This window comes from Gadus macrocephalus, chromosome 19 (assembly GCF_031168955.1).
Source record: "Gadus macrocephalus chromosome 19, ASM3116895v1".
Taxonomy (NCBI): Eukaryota; Metazoa; Chordata; class Actinopteri; order Gadiformes; family Gadidae; genus Gadus; species Gadus macrocephalus.
The window spans coordinates 12,937,537-12,955,554 of NC_082400.1; the positions used below are offsets into that span (position 1 = coordinate 12,937,537).

The 18,018-nt window shown below is 46.7% G+C and overlaps 1 protein-coding gene across 3 annotated transcripts in view; it reads left to right on the forward strand.

Moving 5' to 3' along the window:
• tbc1d22a (TBC1 domain family, member 22a) overlaps nt 1-18,018 on the forward strand; it is an 80,211-nt gene that overhangs the window by 30,201 nt on the left and 31,992 nt on the right. The window contains exons 7-10 of one of the 3 annotated variants that reach the window (XM_060037837.1): nt 1,231-1,359; nt 2,006-2,068; nt 2,440-2,505; nt 6,625-6,739. In XM_060037837.1, the coding sequence (XP_059893820.1) occupies nt 1,231-1,359; nt 2,006-2,068; nt 2,440-2,505; nt 6,625-6,739 (373 nt within the window). The remainder of the gene's footprint in view (nt 1-1,230; nt 1,360-2,005; nt 2,069-2,439; nt 2,506-6,624; nt 6,740-18,018) is intronic. The other 2 variants (XM_060037840.1, XM_060037838.1) reach the window with 2 other exon arrangements.

Genomic DNA, 18,018 nt, shown 5'->3' on the forward strand with positions numbered 1-18,018 from the left:
TTCTTAAGTGTTTGTGCGTGGGGGGGGGGGGGGGGTTACCTACCTTTTGTAGGCCTGTAACATAATTTATAGGTCTGACATTTATTGCAACTCTAAACCAATGCCATATAAACACACATCCACAGATACAGCCTTGATCAAATAAAATAAAAAAACATCACAAAATTAATGCATTTTAAAAAACGTTTAAATAAGTGTGAATCAAGGTATCAAATGCATAGTATAACACGGGTTCATTCTGAATTTGAATGCGTCTTCGTTTATACTTTGCTAACTCGACTCTAAATGCTTCTTGTTTTTATTCGGAGGAGTGGTATTCAAACAAAATAGAAGCTCTAATTGCATTTAATTTGTTTTAACTAAATCCCATAATGCTTTGAATTTAACATTTAAATAGCCCATGCCGACACACCGCGTGCGTGCGTGCGTGCGTCTCGATTCATACAGTGCCTTTAAACCTCCTCACTGAAAAACTAAATGATAATTTAGCAGCAGGAGGATAAGGAATCAAACAACCATAATCTCGATCATTTCCTAATATTTGATTGCTCGTTTTAGCCTCTAGCAAGATCTACAGGTACAGTCTTCAGCCCTTGCTTCACCCCCAGGAGACGGAAGATGGCCTAAGGTTATGGTTTTGTGAGTGGGTACCGTACAATGAAATCTTTTGAGTATTTCTCGTGGAAAAACACTGCGACAACAAACCTCTCGTCAGGAGGAGTGAACGCCGAAAACAGAAAAACATTCCACTTTTCTTCGTACATTCAACTTATTATTTGATTCAACTCCAAACCATTCATCTATCTGCCGTGTTGTTGTTGCTGTAGAGAGCTGCGAGTTATGAATTCCAATATACTTATTTCTGAATATCTCTTTTTATCTCCTCTCCGCCCTGTCTTTTTTTCTTTCTATTTTTCCCTCCCTCTTTTCGTCTCATCCTGTTTCTCTTTGTCTTTCTGAATTTTTGTGTCGCTCTCTCTCCTTGGTCTATCTCCCTTTGACTCTGTGTGTGTGTGTGTGTGTGTGTGTGTGTGTGTGTGTGTGTGTGTCTCTGTCCGCCTCTTTGTGTGTGTGTCTCTCTCTCTATCTCTCTTCCCCGTGTGTGACTCTCTCTTTTCTGTGTGTCTGTGTGTGTATGTGTGTGTGTCTCTCTCTGTATCTCTCACTCTCTTCCACTCTCCGTATCTCTCTCTCTCTCTCTCCCACTCTTCCCTGTGTCTCTCGCCCCAGGGTTACCTCCCTGCCAATGCAGACAGGAGAGAGTGCGTTCTCCAGAGAAAGAGACAAGAATACTTCGGCTTCATCCAGCAGTACTACGACTCCAGGAACGACGAGCACCACCAAGACACCTACAGACAGGTACACACACACACACACACACACACACACACACACACACACACACACACACACACACACACACACACACACACACACACACACACACACACACACACACACACACACACACACACACACACACACACACACACACACCCCATAGACAGGTGCACGCATAAACACACACAACAAAACACCTACAGACAGGTGCACGCATAAACACACACACAAGACACCTACGGACAGGTACACACCGACCAAGGCACACCAAGACACCTACACGCGCACATGCACACACACACACACACACCCTAAGATACCTAGTATATACCTAGCGCACACACCCTAGTGTATGGAGACAGGAGTATCCATACACACATATAAATATATATATATACACACACCATTGCTAGCACAACCAAGATAGCTATACACACACACATACACATACACATATACATATACACACACACACACACAGCAGTACTTCCAGCACTTGTGTATACCTCATTCTATTGGCGGACAGACATCTTCTGAACGTGTACAGACATGAACTCATTCACTCTTTAACCACAACAACATGCGCCATGAGTACATTACTGCTGCTGTTGTGTGAACTGCCTGTGTGTGTGTGTGTGTCCTAACCGCCCGATCGGGACCTCAGATCCGTATAGACATTCCTAGGATGAACCCAGAGCGATTGGTTATGCAGCCCCAGGTGACCGAGGTAAGACCGGGCCGGACTCTTTGTAGCATGTTACCCAGCGCAGTCCGCTCCGCCTCCGTGATCCGGTCCAGCTCTGATCTCTCTCTCTCTCTCTCTCTCTCTCTCTCTCTCTCTCTCTCTCTCTCTCTCTCTCTCTCTCTCTCTCTCTCTCTCTCTCCTCTCTCTCTCTCTCTCTCTCTCTCTCTCTCTCTCTCTCTCTCTCTCTCTCTCTCTCTCTCTCTCTCTCTCTCTCTCTCTCTCTCTCTCTCTCTCTCCCTCCCCCCTATGTGACTCTGTCTGTGATTGCCATCGCCGCTAACCTGCCCGATGTCCATGTGTTTCCCCCCCCTCTCTCTCTCTCTCTTTTCTCTCTTCTCTCTCCCTCTCTGCAGATTCACATTGACATACCGAGAACTAATCCTCTTATTCCTCTCTTTCAACAAGCTTCTGTCCAAGAGGTGAGGTCCTCCTGTTTTTTTTTACACACACACACACAAACACTTGGCACACACACACACGCAGACACGCGTGTAGTGTAAAGTGAGAGTGAGATAAACAGAGATGCATTGAACACCTACGCACAAACACACCATCAGCTTCACAAACATATAATGCATGTCTTTGGAATGCACACACAGCGTCAGAAACACACCCACACACTAGCCGCACTAGTCAAGACCACGCACACCTAAACAAACTGCTACACACACAAACACACACAGTCAGACAAAGGCCCACAGTCTGCAGAGTCAGGCGGTTATAGCAGAAGTGTGTTCTGTGGCTACATTTACCGGCGGAATGACCCCTGCTGACTCCATTAGTCTCTGGCTCTGGCCTCTTAACGCTCGCCGTTCAAACCGCGTTTCAACAAGCTTCCCGGCGTCAACACTGATGCTTGCTTGGAGACCACCGTGGCTCGCCCTGCAGGCTAGGCTGACGCTAACCGAGTAGACCAACCCCCCCACCCTCATCCTGTCCCTCTCCCTCTCCTCCCTGGCCTGAACACTGAGGCTCAGAAAGGGCCATGAGTGATGGATACAGCCGGCCGTCACCCGTCGGAATCCTCAGCGCTGCTCGCTGTGGACCGGGGGTCTGTGTAGCCGTGTGTTCATAAGTGAAGGAATAAACTCCCTCAGACGGACACATCTTCCACCTCTCTCCCTTTCTCCGTCTCCCCCCCGTCCCCTCAGGGAAGGGAGAGATTTGGAGGAGATGAAATAAAATAAACAGACTTTGTTGGCCTGGTGCTAAAGCCCAGCTCTGTGCCTCCAGATACCACGCAATCCACCGCTTTAGACAATCCTGGAGATAGACATACTTCACTGTTACTGGTAGAAGACCGTCCTGTAAATACACATACTTCACTGTTACTGGTAGAAGACCGTCCTGTAAATACACATACTTCACTGTTACTGGTAGAAGACCGTCCTGTAAATACACATACTTCACTGTTACTGGTAGAAGACCGTCCTGTAAATACACATACTTCACTGTTACTGGTAGAAGACCACCCTGTAAACACATGCTAGTCTGGTAGACCACCCTGTAAATACCGTACTACCTGCTTTAAATACTTGATGGGAACGTGTGTGTGTGTGTGTGTGTGTGTGTGTGTGTGTGTGTGTGTGTGTGTGTGTGTGTGTGTGTGTGTGTGTGTGTGTGTGTGTGTGTGTGTGTGTGTGTGTGTGTGTGTGTGTGTGTGTGTGTGTGTGTGTGTCAGATTCAGGCTAAAGGACAATATGATTAAGATTGACGGTTGGTCAGAACTCCTGCTGCTGGGGTCTAAAACAAACAAGACGCTGTCGTGTCATCGTATCAGCAGGCTGTCGTAGCGGCAGAATGCTTGTCAGAGTCGGTCACACCACCCGGTCTTGTCTCTCCCATCCCCCGTTCTTGTCTCTCCCCACTACCAGGTCTCACTCGCCACAACTGGTCTCGTCACCCTCGTAGTTCAAACCAAAAAGGTTTTGAAAAGCTTCGAAAGAGTGAGGATTTAATCGGGGCCGCATTCCATGTACTGACGTAGGTTCAGGTTTGATGGATGTGATGCTAACGATGAACCGGGAACGAGGGGAGTGCAGGGAGCGGATTGCTGATGGAACGACCCCGGATGTCTCCAACGTGACGCTAACTGCATCTGTAGTATCTCACTGTAAGCAGCAGGCTGACTGTTTGGATGAGTGACACGCTGGATCTCTGGGTGACTGGCAGAGGCCTCCTCCCATTTAAAGTGGAGGATGAGGTTTTATTATAATGATGACGGAAACATCAAACATCCCCTAACAACAGAGACACTCCCAGTGTGTGTGTGTGTGTGTGTGTGTGTGTGTGTGTGTGTGTGTGTGTGTGTGTGTGTGTGTGTGTGTGTGTGTGTGTGTGTGTGTGTGTGTGTGTGTGTGTGTGTGTGTGTGTGAATGTGAAGCCTCCTCTAATTCAGTGGTCCTGACAGCGTTTGACTGCGGCTTGTAACAAAGATGGAAGAGTTTGCCTTGCAAAACATCCAAGAGTGAGAGAAGGACGCGGACACAGAGAGGGAGGGAGGGAGGGAGGGAGGGAGGGGAGAGGCAGGGTGGGAGAGGGATGGACCAGGAGAGGGAGGGAGAGAGAGAGCAAGTTAGAACATGAGGCAGAAATACTCAGAGAAATTAAGAAAGAGAGCGAGATGAAACAACAGAGAGTGAGAGTGAGAGAGAGACAAATTGAGAAAAAAGAGGGGGAAATGGACAAGGATGGAGTGAGAAATGAGAGGAGAGAAACGAGAGAGAGCCAATGGGAGAAAAAACAGGGAAAGGGAGCGAGGGAGAGCCAATGAAAAAAAAAATAATAATAGCAGGGAGAGACAAAGATGGCCGAGAGAGAGTGAGAGAGTAGTAAGTGACAAGAAGAGCGAGGGAGACTGGCAGGGAGACATGAAAGCCTGACTTGGATGAGTGAAAGAAGTAGGCTGTAGAGGTGGTTGCTGGAACACGCAGATGAGAGATGAGCCCTGGAGGGGCTGATGGGGGGGGGGGCGGGGGGCGAAGGGAGGCAACAGAAGCCCTTTACTCAATACCCTGGCGGTGGTCTGGGGGGTCTGGGGGAGTTCTGGTTCACGGTCAAAGACACTTTACATAATGATACATAATAATACATAATGATACGATGGTATGCATGGGGTTAAAAATAAGAAGCTAATATCAATAGAATTTAAAGCGTAAACGAAGAGGCCCTGAGAGGTGGGGGAGAGTTGGGTGTTAAAAGCCATTTTGAAATGGTTTGTTTTGAGTGACGTGCATAAATGTATATTATTACTGCATCCAAACCTTCCCCTGCCAATTAAAGGGCGTCCGTTTGTTGTACTTAACATCAGGTAATAATAGTCTTTTAAATAAGTACCCTTCACGTGATCTTGTGAACCGTTGTAAACCTGTGTGTATGCCTGTGGCATTTATCAGAAAGAATGAGGTGCACATTTACTACCACTTAACATGGACGGACCAAAAAAATCTCCTTGAATGTAAATCATAACCATGGAAGAGCTGAGAGATTGAACCATTTAGCAAACTCGGAAAATGGACCTTCTGCTGTAAGGTGGTGTATATATTATGCTTATCAGTCTCGTGAATAAAGAGGCAGGTCCTTAAGGAGCAGGCAGGGGTTAGGCAGTACATACAGAGACAGTTATTAAGGAGCAGGTAAGGGGTTTGACAGTAAATACAGAGAATGGGTTATTAAGGAGCAGGCAGGGGTTAGACATTGAATATAGAGACGGTTCATTAAGGAGCAGGTAAGGGGTTTGACAGTAAATACAGGCAGGGCTTTATGGAGCAGGTAGGGATGAACAGTGAATACAGAGTTAATTAAGGGACACACACGTACACACACACACACACACAAGTACACACACATCTGTTTGGGAGTGTGGTGTTATAATAAAAAAAGTAAACTTTGAAGTTCAACTTTGGTTAAACGTTAATAAATCCTCCCTCAGCACTGAACATGTTTCTCATTTCGTTCTAATCTGTTTGAGATTCCTCACCTTTTCTCCTTCACGTCTCTGCTTGCATGCTAACGCTACCGCGCGCCGCCGCTGCGCCACCGCTACGCTCCGGTGCTCCCTGCACCGCTCATGGAAATCAACCGAGCAGATATATTACCTGATAAATGGGTGATGGGGAAAAATGTTTCATTTCAAGTCATTGAATGTACATCTTATTATCCAGGTTCGGCATATCATTAAACACTCTTTAATCTATTAAGTGTCACTGGTGGAATTATAATAAGTAAACTGAGCTAAGCTAGGCTAGCTCGGTAACTGCCTGTGTGTGTGTGTGTGTGTGTGTGTGTGTGTGTGTGTGTGTGTGTGTGTGTGTGTGTGTGTGTGTGTGTGTGTGTGTGTGTGTGTGCGTGTGCAGCAGTTGGATCGTGTCGACTGTCCTGGCAGCCATCTTGGGTGTGGCAGTCCCCCCCAAGATGGCTGCCACCCAGAGGGCGTCACAGGCCCACTGACAACCTCGCCCCTGTAGCCCTGAGTTGTAGACTAAAGTTGTGTTGTTGTTGGTACTTTCATGCTAAATTAAATGTGTGTGTGTGTGTAGATCTTCGAGCGTATCCTCTTCATCTGGGCCATCCGCCACCCGGCCAGCGGCTACGTCCAGGGCATCAACGACCTCGTCACGCCCTTCTTCGTGGTCTACGTCTTCGAGTACATCGGTGAGGCCCGTCCTTCTCTCCTGGTCCTTGCCCTTTCTCGGTGTGCCTCTCTTTGTCTCCCCCTCCACCTGACCCTCATTCGTCTTCCTCTCTGTCTCTCTTTGTCTTTGTCTCTCTCTTTGTCTCTCTCTTTGTCGCTGACTTTGTCTCTCTCTCTCTCTGTCTCTGTCTCTGTCTCTCTCTTTGTCTCTCTCTCTCTTTGTCTCTCTCTCTCTGTCTCTGTCTCTGTCTCTGTCTCTCTCTCTCTCTCTCTTTGTCTCTCTCTCTCTTTGTCTCTCTCTGTCTCTCTCTCTCTTTGTCTCTCTCTGACACTCATTTCCATTCCCCTATCTATCGGAGCAAAATCGTAAATCCCTGACTCATATATTAGTAGACCTCGCCTGGCCAACAGGCTGGACAGCGTGAAGATGTGTTCTTTGGTTTGTTTGGATGCTTGTCAGTAAAGTCATTCAGAGGGGGAGGGAGAGTGGGTGCGTGGCCGAGAGAGCGAGATAGGGGCTGGCTTGATTACCTTTTGTTTCATACAGGCCTACAAAATGTGAGGGATCCCAGCTCTGTTTTGTGTTTACGCTCTTCCTCCTCATCACCTTTTCTCTCGCTCTACCCCTCTCTCCCTCTACCCCTCTCTCCCTCTACCCTCTCTCCCTCTACCCTCTCTCCCTCTCTCCCTCTACCCTCTCTCCCTCTCTCCCTCTACTCCTCTCTCTCTCTCCCTCTCTCCCTCTCTCGCTCTACCCCTCTCTCCCTCTACCCTCTCTCCCTCTACCCTCTCTCCCTCTCTCTCTCTCCCTCTCTCCCTCTCTCCCTCTACTCCTCTCTCTCTCTCCCTCTCTCCCTCTACCCTCTCTCCCTCTCTCCCTCTACTCCTCTCTCTCTCTCCCTCTCTCTCGCTCTACCCCTATCTCCCTCTACCCTCTCTCCCTCTACCCGCTCTCCCTCTCTCCCTCTACTCCTCTCTCTCTCTCTCCCTCTCTCCCTCTCTCCCTCTACCCCTCTCTCCCTCTCTCTCCCTCTACTCCTCTCTCTCTCTCCCTCTCTCCCTCTCTCGCTCTGCCCCTCTCTCCCTCTCTCTCTCTCTACTCCTCTCTCCCTCTACCCTCTCTCCCTCTCTCCCTCTACTCCTCTCCCTCTACACATCTCTCCCTCTCTTCCTCTGCCCCTCTCTCCCTCTCTCTCTCTCTACTCCTCTCTCCTTCTACACATCCCTTGTCACCTTTAACCAGGTGTACAGAACGCAGATCAGCCGTGGCTGGAGTCTGAGACAGGATGCTCAAACGGGTATATAATACGTGTTTATTCTCTACAGTGACCTTAAGAAGAGACCGGGGTGAGGCTAGGTAGTGAGCATCCATTCAGTTGGGTCAGATGTGGGTTAGATAGTGAATACAGAGACTTGGTCTCTGTATGGTCGTGATAATCAATTTAATAAAGAGGGACACACACACACACACACACACACACACACACACACACACACACACACACACACACACACACACACACACACACACACACACACACACACACACACACACACACACACACACACACACACACACACACACACACACCCCCTACCGTCAGCACAAAAAAATAATTGGTGATTTGGGTCAGGACTTTGAAAATTCTGACAATTATTTGTTTTCAAAGCCGGAAGCCCACACAAATATTGACTTGCAGGTTTAATTAAAAGGTTTCCAAATTCTTCTTTTCCATCTGTTGTTTAAGGAACATGAAGTAAATTCCGTTGATTGTATATTTTAGTATTTTGACTCATTGGTTGAAGCTCCATCCGGCTGAAAAGCTTTGGTAATATGCCTTTAGATTCATATTCCCCTGATGAAAGGCGGTTCTGGAGACACTTCGGAGGGACTTCAGGAGAAAATAACACCATTATTTTTCGGACTGCAAAGATATATTTTTAATAAGCTCGATACTTCCAAGCCTTCTGACCGTTAGCGGTCATGTGGAGAAACTCAAACCAGTTAGTTTATGTTTGGATAATGGTTTCACCTGGTGAGCGGGTCTAATGCAAACCGAGGCTTTGTGGGGGTTGGCTGTCTTTTTATAGGGGCGGTCAGGGAGTTTGGTGTTGCTTCAGGGCCACATCATCCTTCGATTTAAATCATTTGATTCATAATTAATCTCAAATATACGAATTATAAACTTAATTTAAAACTAAGTCAACGTGGGATTTCGTGACAGGATGTGTTGAGCGGCTGCATATTTGATGAAGATCCTTTTCATTTGTCCCAGACGGGACAGTGGGGGGTCTTAACGTTAGACCCCCCACGCTAATTAAAAATGAGAATAAGAAGAATCTGAATGTGCCCAAATCTAAGCTTTGCCTTGCAACACTACAGTTCCCAGGTGCTCCGTGGTGGCTGTGTGCGGGGCGATGGTCCCGAGTCGACCTCATGGTGCGTACATCTGTAAGGCAGGGGCCTTGTTTACCACGCTTTGTGACGAGGGCTCTCTTCATCACCTTTTCTTACCTTTTGCAGCTCTCATCCTCGCCCCTCTCTCCCTCTATCCATCTCACCCTCGCACCTCTCTCTCTTTCTCCCTCCCTCTCTTCCTATGTCCCCCTATCCATCTCACCCTCGCACCTCTCTCCCTCTCCACATCCCTGGCCCTCTAAGAGTGGGAGCACCTTTCCTCGTCCCAGAGGCCCCTTGTTGGCTGTGGGTGGTGGTTGTACTGAGTCGACCTCATAGTGTGTACATCTGTAAGGCAGGGCCCTCGTATCCCCCTCTAACCTCACTGAAGCCAGCTGCTGAAGACCAATCAATGCAAGTCGGAAGCGGGTGTTTCTTGGCTCAGTGGAGGCAGAATCGGCTCCGCGGACATGTTAACATTAGTTTGATTAAAAACAGCATCGGAGCGCTGAGTGTGGTTACATTGATATTAAAACACAGTCGAGTTTCTGCTTCAGAATCTGATGCGTTTTTAAAAGGTGAACGTCTGGGGTCTCGAACCGTGAAATTGAAGGTCTTCCAGTGTTGATAAAAAGAAAGAATAATAACAGTTTCATGATTAGTTTTCTTTGTCTAAATCTGTCATTTTGTAATACTGCACGTCTTGATAAAAAAAAAAAAAAAAGACAAAACAAACACAATTGAATAATTTCACAGCTTGGCATCTTTTGCAGGCTGCGTTTGTTTTCATCAGTTCAAACGTTCACGGCTCGCGTCGGTTGATCGGTCTTCATCTCCCTCTGTCCCTCCTAATAAACCGCTCATGTTTGTGTCTGGCTAACGACGGGACTTCCCACGCACTCCCCAGCGTTCTCTCCTCGTTGAAGTGACCCACACCAAACAGTCTCCTCAGCCCATTCTTCTCCCCTTATGCGGCCGTCCTCATTGCCTAATCGTTAACGAACAGCCCTTAATCAAATGAGAGCCGGCTGATGGATGACCTCGTCCACGTGTGTGACCCCTCTCCCCGAATCCCCCCCCTTGTCCGAGCAACCCTCCGCCAGCCGGCCCGAGGCCATCGATCCGATCGATCCGGTCCAGTCCATCGTTCTGTATCGCTCTACCAGCCTCTCCTCTTCTATTGGCTGGAGAGAGGAGCTGGACTAGTGAAATGGTAAATAGACGCTTTTCTAACCAGTGGCCACTTAAAGCGCTTTACAATATTGCTTGACATTCACTCATTCACACACATTGACACACCGACGGCGGTGTCAACCATGAAAGGCGACAGCCAGCTCGTCGGGTGAAGTTAGGGTGAGGCGTTTTGCTCAAGGACACCTCGACACTCAGCTAGGAGGAGCCGGGGATCGAACCAGCAACCTTCCGGTTACAAGTCAACCCGCTCTACCGCCTGAGCCCCATGCCGGGAAGGGTTCATGGAAACCAGCGGAGCGAGTAACCCGCTGGTCTTTAACAGCCACCGTGGCTCTCACATGCCCACAGATACTTGTGCACACGCATGCACCCAGTCATGCATGCTCTCATCACCGTGCTACACCAGAGCTTCTGGGAGGACATGGAACAGAGTGGACTATGACCAGGAGCTAGGGACCAATTCCAGCTTTGTTGAACTTCTTGCAACTTGTGTTCTACTGAAGAAATCTCACCTGTGGTTGAGACTTCAGAAGGGATTTCATTAAGTATGTATGTTTACAGTGGCCACTCTGCACAGTGCTGATTTGAAACCTTTACTCACACCTTTTTTAGAGCCTAGTTTGTGTGAAAGAAAAGGAAATACTGTTTACCCAGACTTGCGTTCTTTTGCTCTTCTGCTGTTAGAGTTTGTATATTGATCTAAAGCCTGATTTGTGAGGCACAGACACAAATACACACTCACACGCAAATGATCTTTAAATGCACACATTCACAAACGCATAAATTCACACACAAATACTCATGAAGCCCAAAGCATTCAGAGCGTGAATTTTGCTTCATATTTGTAGCGTATCCTAAGAAACGAATGGTGATTTTTCCGAGAGGAAATTTTTTTTTTTTCATGTCTGTCCCCACACAGCCGGGGCTTGGGGATAAATACTCGCTCACTTTCTTTCAATTACTCTAACAGACACACGTACGCACACACACACGCACGCACAGACAAACACACACACATCCCTCAGCGAGCAAGAGAAGAGCTCTTACGGTATTACATTCAAACGTTCATGTTAATTAAACCAATTTAATCGAGACGAGACCATCCTTAAACGTCTGCTGAGACTAGTGGGTTCAACATCTCCCTTACCCACAATCCCTTGCTGCTCCTGTCAGCAGCCCATCATATTTAAAGAGCCCTGATTGGTGCGTTGTCGGTGTTACGGATGACCTCGTCACAGACGTGGGGGCGATGACTCATGTTCTGCCTTAATTGACTCATCGGTTTGCTACGTTGCCATGGTTCCCCCTCCTCACCGACGGACGGGGAACACGTTCGGTGACATTTGGCACGGTAATTGCGGCATTTCTGAGAGCTCTTAGCAGGCGCCGCTGGCGTGGAGCGACACCTGCCCTTTAGCGGCCCGTCGTTGGGGGGGGCGACCGCGCCGAGTCCCCGTGAAGTGAAGTTAATTTAACGGCGGCTTCGTGTGTTTAACAGCACGGCGTCCCAGACGTTGGTTTGGATTTAAAATTGCCGAGTGAATGGCCGGATGCAGTAGAATGTTTGGCTTGTTGCTAGGTTACCGTACCGACTCCAGGATTCCGTGATGATGTACAGAGTAGAAGATTTTTTATTTAGCCGGTTAGTGGGACAGGGGCGTTGGGAGTGGTCTTCATCATAGATTGTTAGTTAGGGAGTAGCATCAGCTGTGGATGTTTCTATGCAACGGGGGAAAATCTAAATCTAAATTTAAAACTCCCCACTTATCTTGGTGTTCGTTGTTGTTGGCTTGTTCGGTGCGTTCCACCCTCTCTGGTTTTACAGGGTTAACCATAACCCTAAAATCCCGCCCAAGTTGGTTTTTACGATTCGTGTTGAGCTCAGAGGTTGATGGGCTTTAGTTCAGCCGATAAATCACAAGAACGCAGGCTGCGTCGGTCACATATTCTGTAGTGTTGGATTAGGTTTCCTTTTGGTGGGGCTAGGTGTGATACAGCAGTGGTTCTCAAGTGGTGGTACGTGTACCCCTAGGGGTAATGCAGGGGGTACTTGGAACATAAAAAATATATGTATTTGTTTTTTCTGTGTAAGTTTCAATTCTGAAAGCTAGACGCAAAAACATTATTTATGTTTATTTTATTTATTTTCTCTTTTTTTGTGCCGGTGAAGGGGGTACTCAGCTGAAAAATATCTTAGAGGTAGTACACTAGTAGAAAAAGTTTGAGAATTTGAGAATCAATTTATCCACCCATCCATACTCCAACTATAATATAAGGTATGGATGGGTTTAAAAACACAGTTGAGCCTTTCAGTGGATGGCTAGATGGAAGTGTTGGAAGGATGTCCTTACCTGCCCCTGAAATGTGCTGTCGGTAAGATTTAACAGCTGTTATTTGAGTGTAATTTATTAGAAATGGCCAAGCCATCCTTCAGCTATAAGTGAGGGAAATGCGTGTGAGAATGTCTGTTTCAGGGGGACTGCGCTGACCTTGTATTGCCAACCTTGATTTTAGACTGCTCCTGGCTCATCTCTGACCAATAAGGCCATCACTCCCGTTATTGGTTCAGATAATCCATCTTCCCTGTCTATCAAAGGAGTGTGAAATGCAATTCTTTGGTTGGATCATTGCTGGTGATCATTTTTTCCCCACTCTCTTGACAAGTCTCAAATCGTACCTACTGCATCTTTAATGTCATGTATCGCTGTTTCCTCTGCAAGATTCTGTTTGACTAAAACGGTCTCTTAAAGGGGAAATGGTAATGGGTGGATTGGATGGTTTGATGGTTGTGATAATGGCTAGATGTATGGTTTGATAGATGGTTTGATGATGTTATAATGGGTTGGATGGATAGTTTAATCTATATTATAAAGGGCTAGATGTATGGTTTGATGGATGGTTTGATGATGTTTAATGGGTTAGATGTATGGTTTGACGGATGGTTTGATGGATGTTATAAAGGGCTAGAGGTATGGTTTGATGGATGGTTTCATCTATATTATAAAGGCCAATTGTAGGGTTGGATGGATGTAATAGTGGACTAGATGGATGGTGATAGATGTGATAATGGGGGATATTTACATTAAGGTGGATGGAGGAATATTCGGGGTGGATGCAATGATGCAAGAATAACTACCGGACTAGAGGGCAAAGCTTTTATAATCCTGAAGTTTTTTGCCGAGAGTTCAAACCTGACCATGCTTTCAAATTCAGATGAAAAGGAACCATGGCGGAAATAAATCATTTCTCTTTGCTTCCAAGTGGCAACAAGTTATGTTTGTTTCAGCCGCAGATGAAGCCAAATGTAAAAGGTAAGGGAGGCATTGAAAACACTTACAAATGTTATTGGATTTCGTCCTGTGGCGAGAGAGAGCGAGGGAGAGACCTTGAGAATGCCGGTGATGAAAGATGAAGGGAAGTGGTGGGGGGGGGGGGGGGTGGGGGGGGGGGGGGGGGGGGGGGTCAAGTGTTTGCAAGTTGACTGCTGAGGGGATAGTAATAATCACCATGGCAACCTGGCAGGAAACTGTAGCGGTCGGTGAAGAGTTCAAAAGTAAACAAAGTCCTCCAACTGTGTGTGTGTGTGTCAGGGATGTGTGACAAATAAAAATACATGTCACAAAGTTGCCTTTGGCCGTTGTCATGGGGATTACATCTCTGTTCCGATGAAACGCCCAAAACGATTTCTTAAATTCCCCAGTGTTCTCATTCCCGCTGAAACAGTGAGTTTACTGGCTCCACATCTGCCCAACTACAAGGTGTGTGTGTGTGTGTGTGTGTGTGTGTGTGTGTGTGTGTGTGTGTGTGTGTGTGTGTGTGTGCATGTGCATGCGTGCGGGTGCAGAAATGAACGTTCCAGGAACATTATAACTGCTGTTTCTCTATCTTATAACATGAGGACAATTATTTTAGCCCTTTTGAATTGGTGCGTCAGGCAGTTAAAAGAGACATTTGTTTGATAGTGTCATCTAAGGCACCTGTTATTGAAAACATTATGTTAATTTGTAGAAACGAGAACAAATTAATGCGTTTAGGCGAGTAGACGGTATCACATTTTTCCTATTTCATCTCAGGAAAACAATGTTAACGAGAAACATTTAACATTTCTTCTTTTATAAATGAGTTCAAATAAATGTGTTTTGTAAACAGGCTCATATTTTTTTTTATAGACTTTCATTAGTACCACAAAGATAATTTGGCCTATATTAGCCTTTTATATTGGATTCATCTTATATTCATCAGAGCAGCACTTTTAATATAAAAAGCAGTCATTTATTTTTAAACTTTCAGGTCGAGGTTGGAGTATACCTAGAGAGGAATCGATTCAAAGGGCATCCTTCAGCGTGATTTCCAGACCTACTCAACGTCATATGATATTCAGTCGTTCGTATTATTTCTACTGGTCCGCCTGCTTTCTGCTTCGTGACTGCATGCCTGTCTGGGCTACAGCAGTGGGAGGACAGTGTTGTGTAGAGCGTTCATTTCTCTGTTTCGCAGTTCGTCTTCATTTCTGTGAGAAGAGATAAGTATCCAGCAGCATAAGCAGGTTGTTTTAGAGGGATTTGAAACAGTGTCGTTTTCCAAGCATTCCCTCGGTTGTTTGCTTCGGGCTCGGAGGCGCCGCCATGATATTCCCAGGAAACCAGAAAAAGTTTCAAATCGTGCCCCGGAAACTCTCTTTTGAGTACGATGTCTGTTTTCCATCTGTGAGATCGAGCGTTGTTCCAAACATGTGCGGACTGCGGTCTGCAGCGCAAACATCGGCCCGCTGGCTCCACTTCTCTGAGACTCTTTCATTGTCTGTCTGTCTGTCTGTGTCTCTGTCTCTGTCGCCCTCCCCCCCCCTCCCCCGGACGGTGCACCCTCAACCGGTGAACGGATATTAACACTTAGTCTGAGTCCGTGGAGCTAATCCAGGCTGGTGCGGCCGCACCACGTTCCGCCCACACACGGGGATATTTCCCTGGGCTGCAGCGCCAGACCGTGTGGTTCTAGCGGTAGAAGGCGCTGGAATTTTGGCTTAATATGAGAAGTGAGCGGCCGCCTTCGATGGCCCCCCGGGTACAAAGGGCCCCCGTTTGGACACACCTGACGGACATCCCGGGTCAGAGAGCACTTATGACAACGTCAGCGGTTGCAGACTGATTGCTGGTCAGTTTGAACATGGAGATGGAGACTGAGGAGCAGGGAGGGCGAGGAGGTGTTGGATCCCTCGGGATCGTTTAAGGCCGGGAACGGGAGGCTTCTGCGTGGATAAATCCGATGGGAAAAAAATAATTCATCAATAATCAGCGATTGTCCTTCAAGGGTATTTAAACTTGGAGAGAAGTGTCGGGTTGTCTTGCATCACACACACACACACACACACACACACACACACACACACACACACACACACACACACACACACACACACACACACACACACACACACACACACACACACACACACACACACACACACACACACAACCCTACCTCCCTCTCTTGAAGTTAACATCTTTGCGTATTCTACAGCGAGTGTCTGATTCAAGAGACAGGCTGAACAGAGATATAGCCCTGGCCCTGAACGAAAGGAAAGCATGTACCTGAAGTGCAGCAGAAGCCATTACATTGCCTTTTGATAGTGGACGGGGAAACAGCTCAAGCAGGGTTTTCCTTCAGATGCAACAGTCGACCGCTCCAGTGGAGCTGAGGAATTAGTGTAAACCAGCAGCAGGCTGAGAGAGCGAGAGACCATGGCGAGAGAGTGAGAGAGAGAAAGACAAGGGGAGGGAGAGAAAATAGACTAAGATGGGAATCCGTCTTTCATGCTGACCTGATTAACCTTGATGGAGGAGAGGGTGTGAGGTACACAAACTGATGCTTTCTGGAGCTCTCTCTCTCTCTGTCTGGGTCTCTTTCATTCTCTCTAATTGTTCTCTTTCTCTCTCTCCCTATCTATGTATTTTTCATTCCCTCTCTCCCCCTCTCTCTCTCTCTCTCTCTCTCCCACTCTTTCTGATGCTCTATCGTTCTTCTTTCTTCTGCTCTATTTTCTTGGGAAGAGATTACATCACACACACACACACACACACACACACACACACACACACACACACACACACACACACACACACACACACACACACACACACACACACACACACACACACACACACACAGCAACACACATACAAAGCAACACACATACAAAGCAACACACAGAGCAACACACAGAGCAACACACATACAAAGCAACACACATACAAAGCAACACACAGAGCAACACACATACAAAGCAACACACATACAAAGCAACACACACACCTACGTGTAACAAGACACACATGCCACCTGTACGCACACAGGAACGTGTGGCTCACACTTGGTACTTGATCTCTGGCACTCTGTGACGGTTTTGAAGAAGCCAGGTTTCAACTATATGTCAAGTCTTGGTTTAAGTTGTGCGCTTTGTGGGTGATTCATGAGAGAGGCTGATGTCGGTGATATTTCCTTCGACACATCGTTTCATTTGCATCTTACAGTTTGCCAAAAATGTCAGTTCATTTATTTTTTGTCTATTTTTAAAGGATACTTTTGTTATGCTTTTCAATTCACTTTGCGACATATTGTGTGTAACTAGGTTATGTTTTATTTAAATCTTTTCTTTCTTTGTACTTAATATTCTTTCTACTGTAATCTCGGGTTAACAAAGTACTTCTATTTCACAGTATATCTCGGTAACTCTTCCTACATGCCATAATAAGCTATCTATGAATCGTGCGATTCATGTCACAATATTAGCGCAACCCCTTATTGACTATTCAAACGCGGTAAAACCAACTTCTTCATATCCAACCCTTCGCTCCCAGACGGCTGTAGACACAACATGGGGGCTAAAAGGTGTCTGGGCTGATCCACAGGACTCCTGTGCCTTGAAAGCGCAGTATAAATGCAGTCCATTTACGTAAGGGTTAGTGAGTTTTGGTATGGGTTGTTGTGTTGAAGTACATTTAGGCATGTATGTTTTGAATTGGTAGGTTTCGGCGGTGGGTTAGAGATAGTTGAGTTGAGGTAAGCTAAGGTCGTGTTGAGTTGAGGTAAGGGCTCGGTGTGTCTTAAGTTATGGGTAGGCCTCTGAGGGAGAGCAATGCTTCATGGGGAGTTTTGACAGTAGAATCCAATCTTTCTGCGACCCCACACCAGAAGTTAATTTCCAGCTCCTCGCTTCCAGAGTGAAACGGCAGCAGAACTGTGGAGAGATTCAGAGAAATGCGACTGTCAAGAAGTAATCCATCATGTGTGAATAATCACAGGGGTTATTGAATATTTTTAGATGAGGTTAATTACTGGACTATAAAAAGACAGAAATGAAAGCTTGTCGTGTGTAAATGTGTTTTATATTTCTCTCTCTATCGCGCGATCTCTCCACATCTCTCTCTCTCTCTCTCTCTCTCTCTATCGCTCTATCTCTCTCTCTCTCTCTGTCACTCCGTCTCTCTCTCCGCTCTCTCTCTCTGTCTATCTTTCTCTGTCTCTCGCTCTCTCTATCTCTCCACCTCTCTCTCCCTCTCCGTCTCTCACTCTCTCTCTCCCTCTAACATTCTTAGTCTCTCTTTCCCTCTCCGTCTCTCTCTCTCTCTCTCTCTCCCCATCTCTTTCGCTCTCTCTCTATCACTTTATTTCTCTCTTTCTCTCCGTATCTCTCCCTCTCCCTCTCCGTCT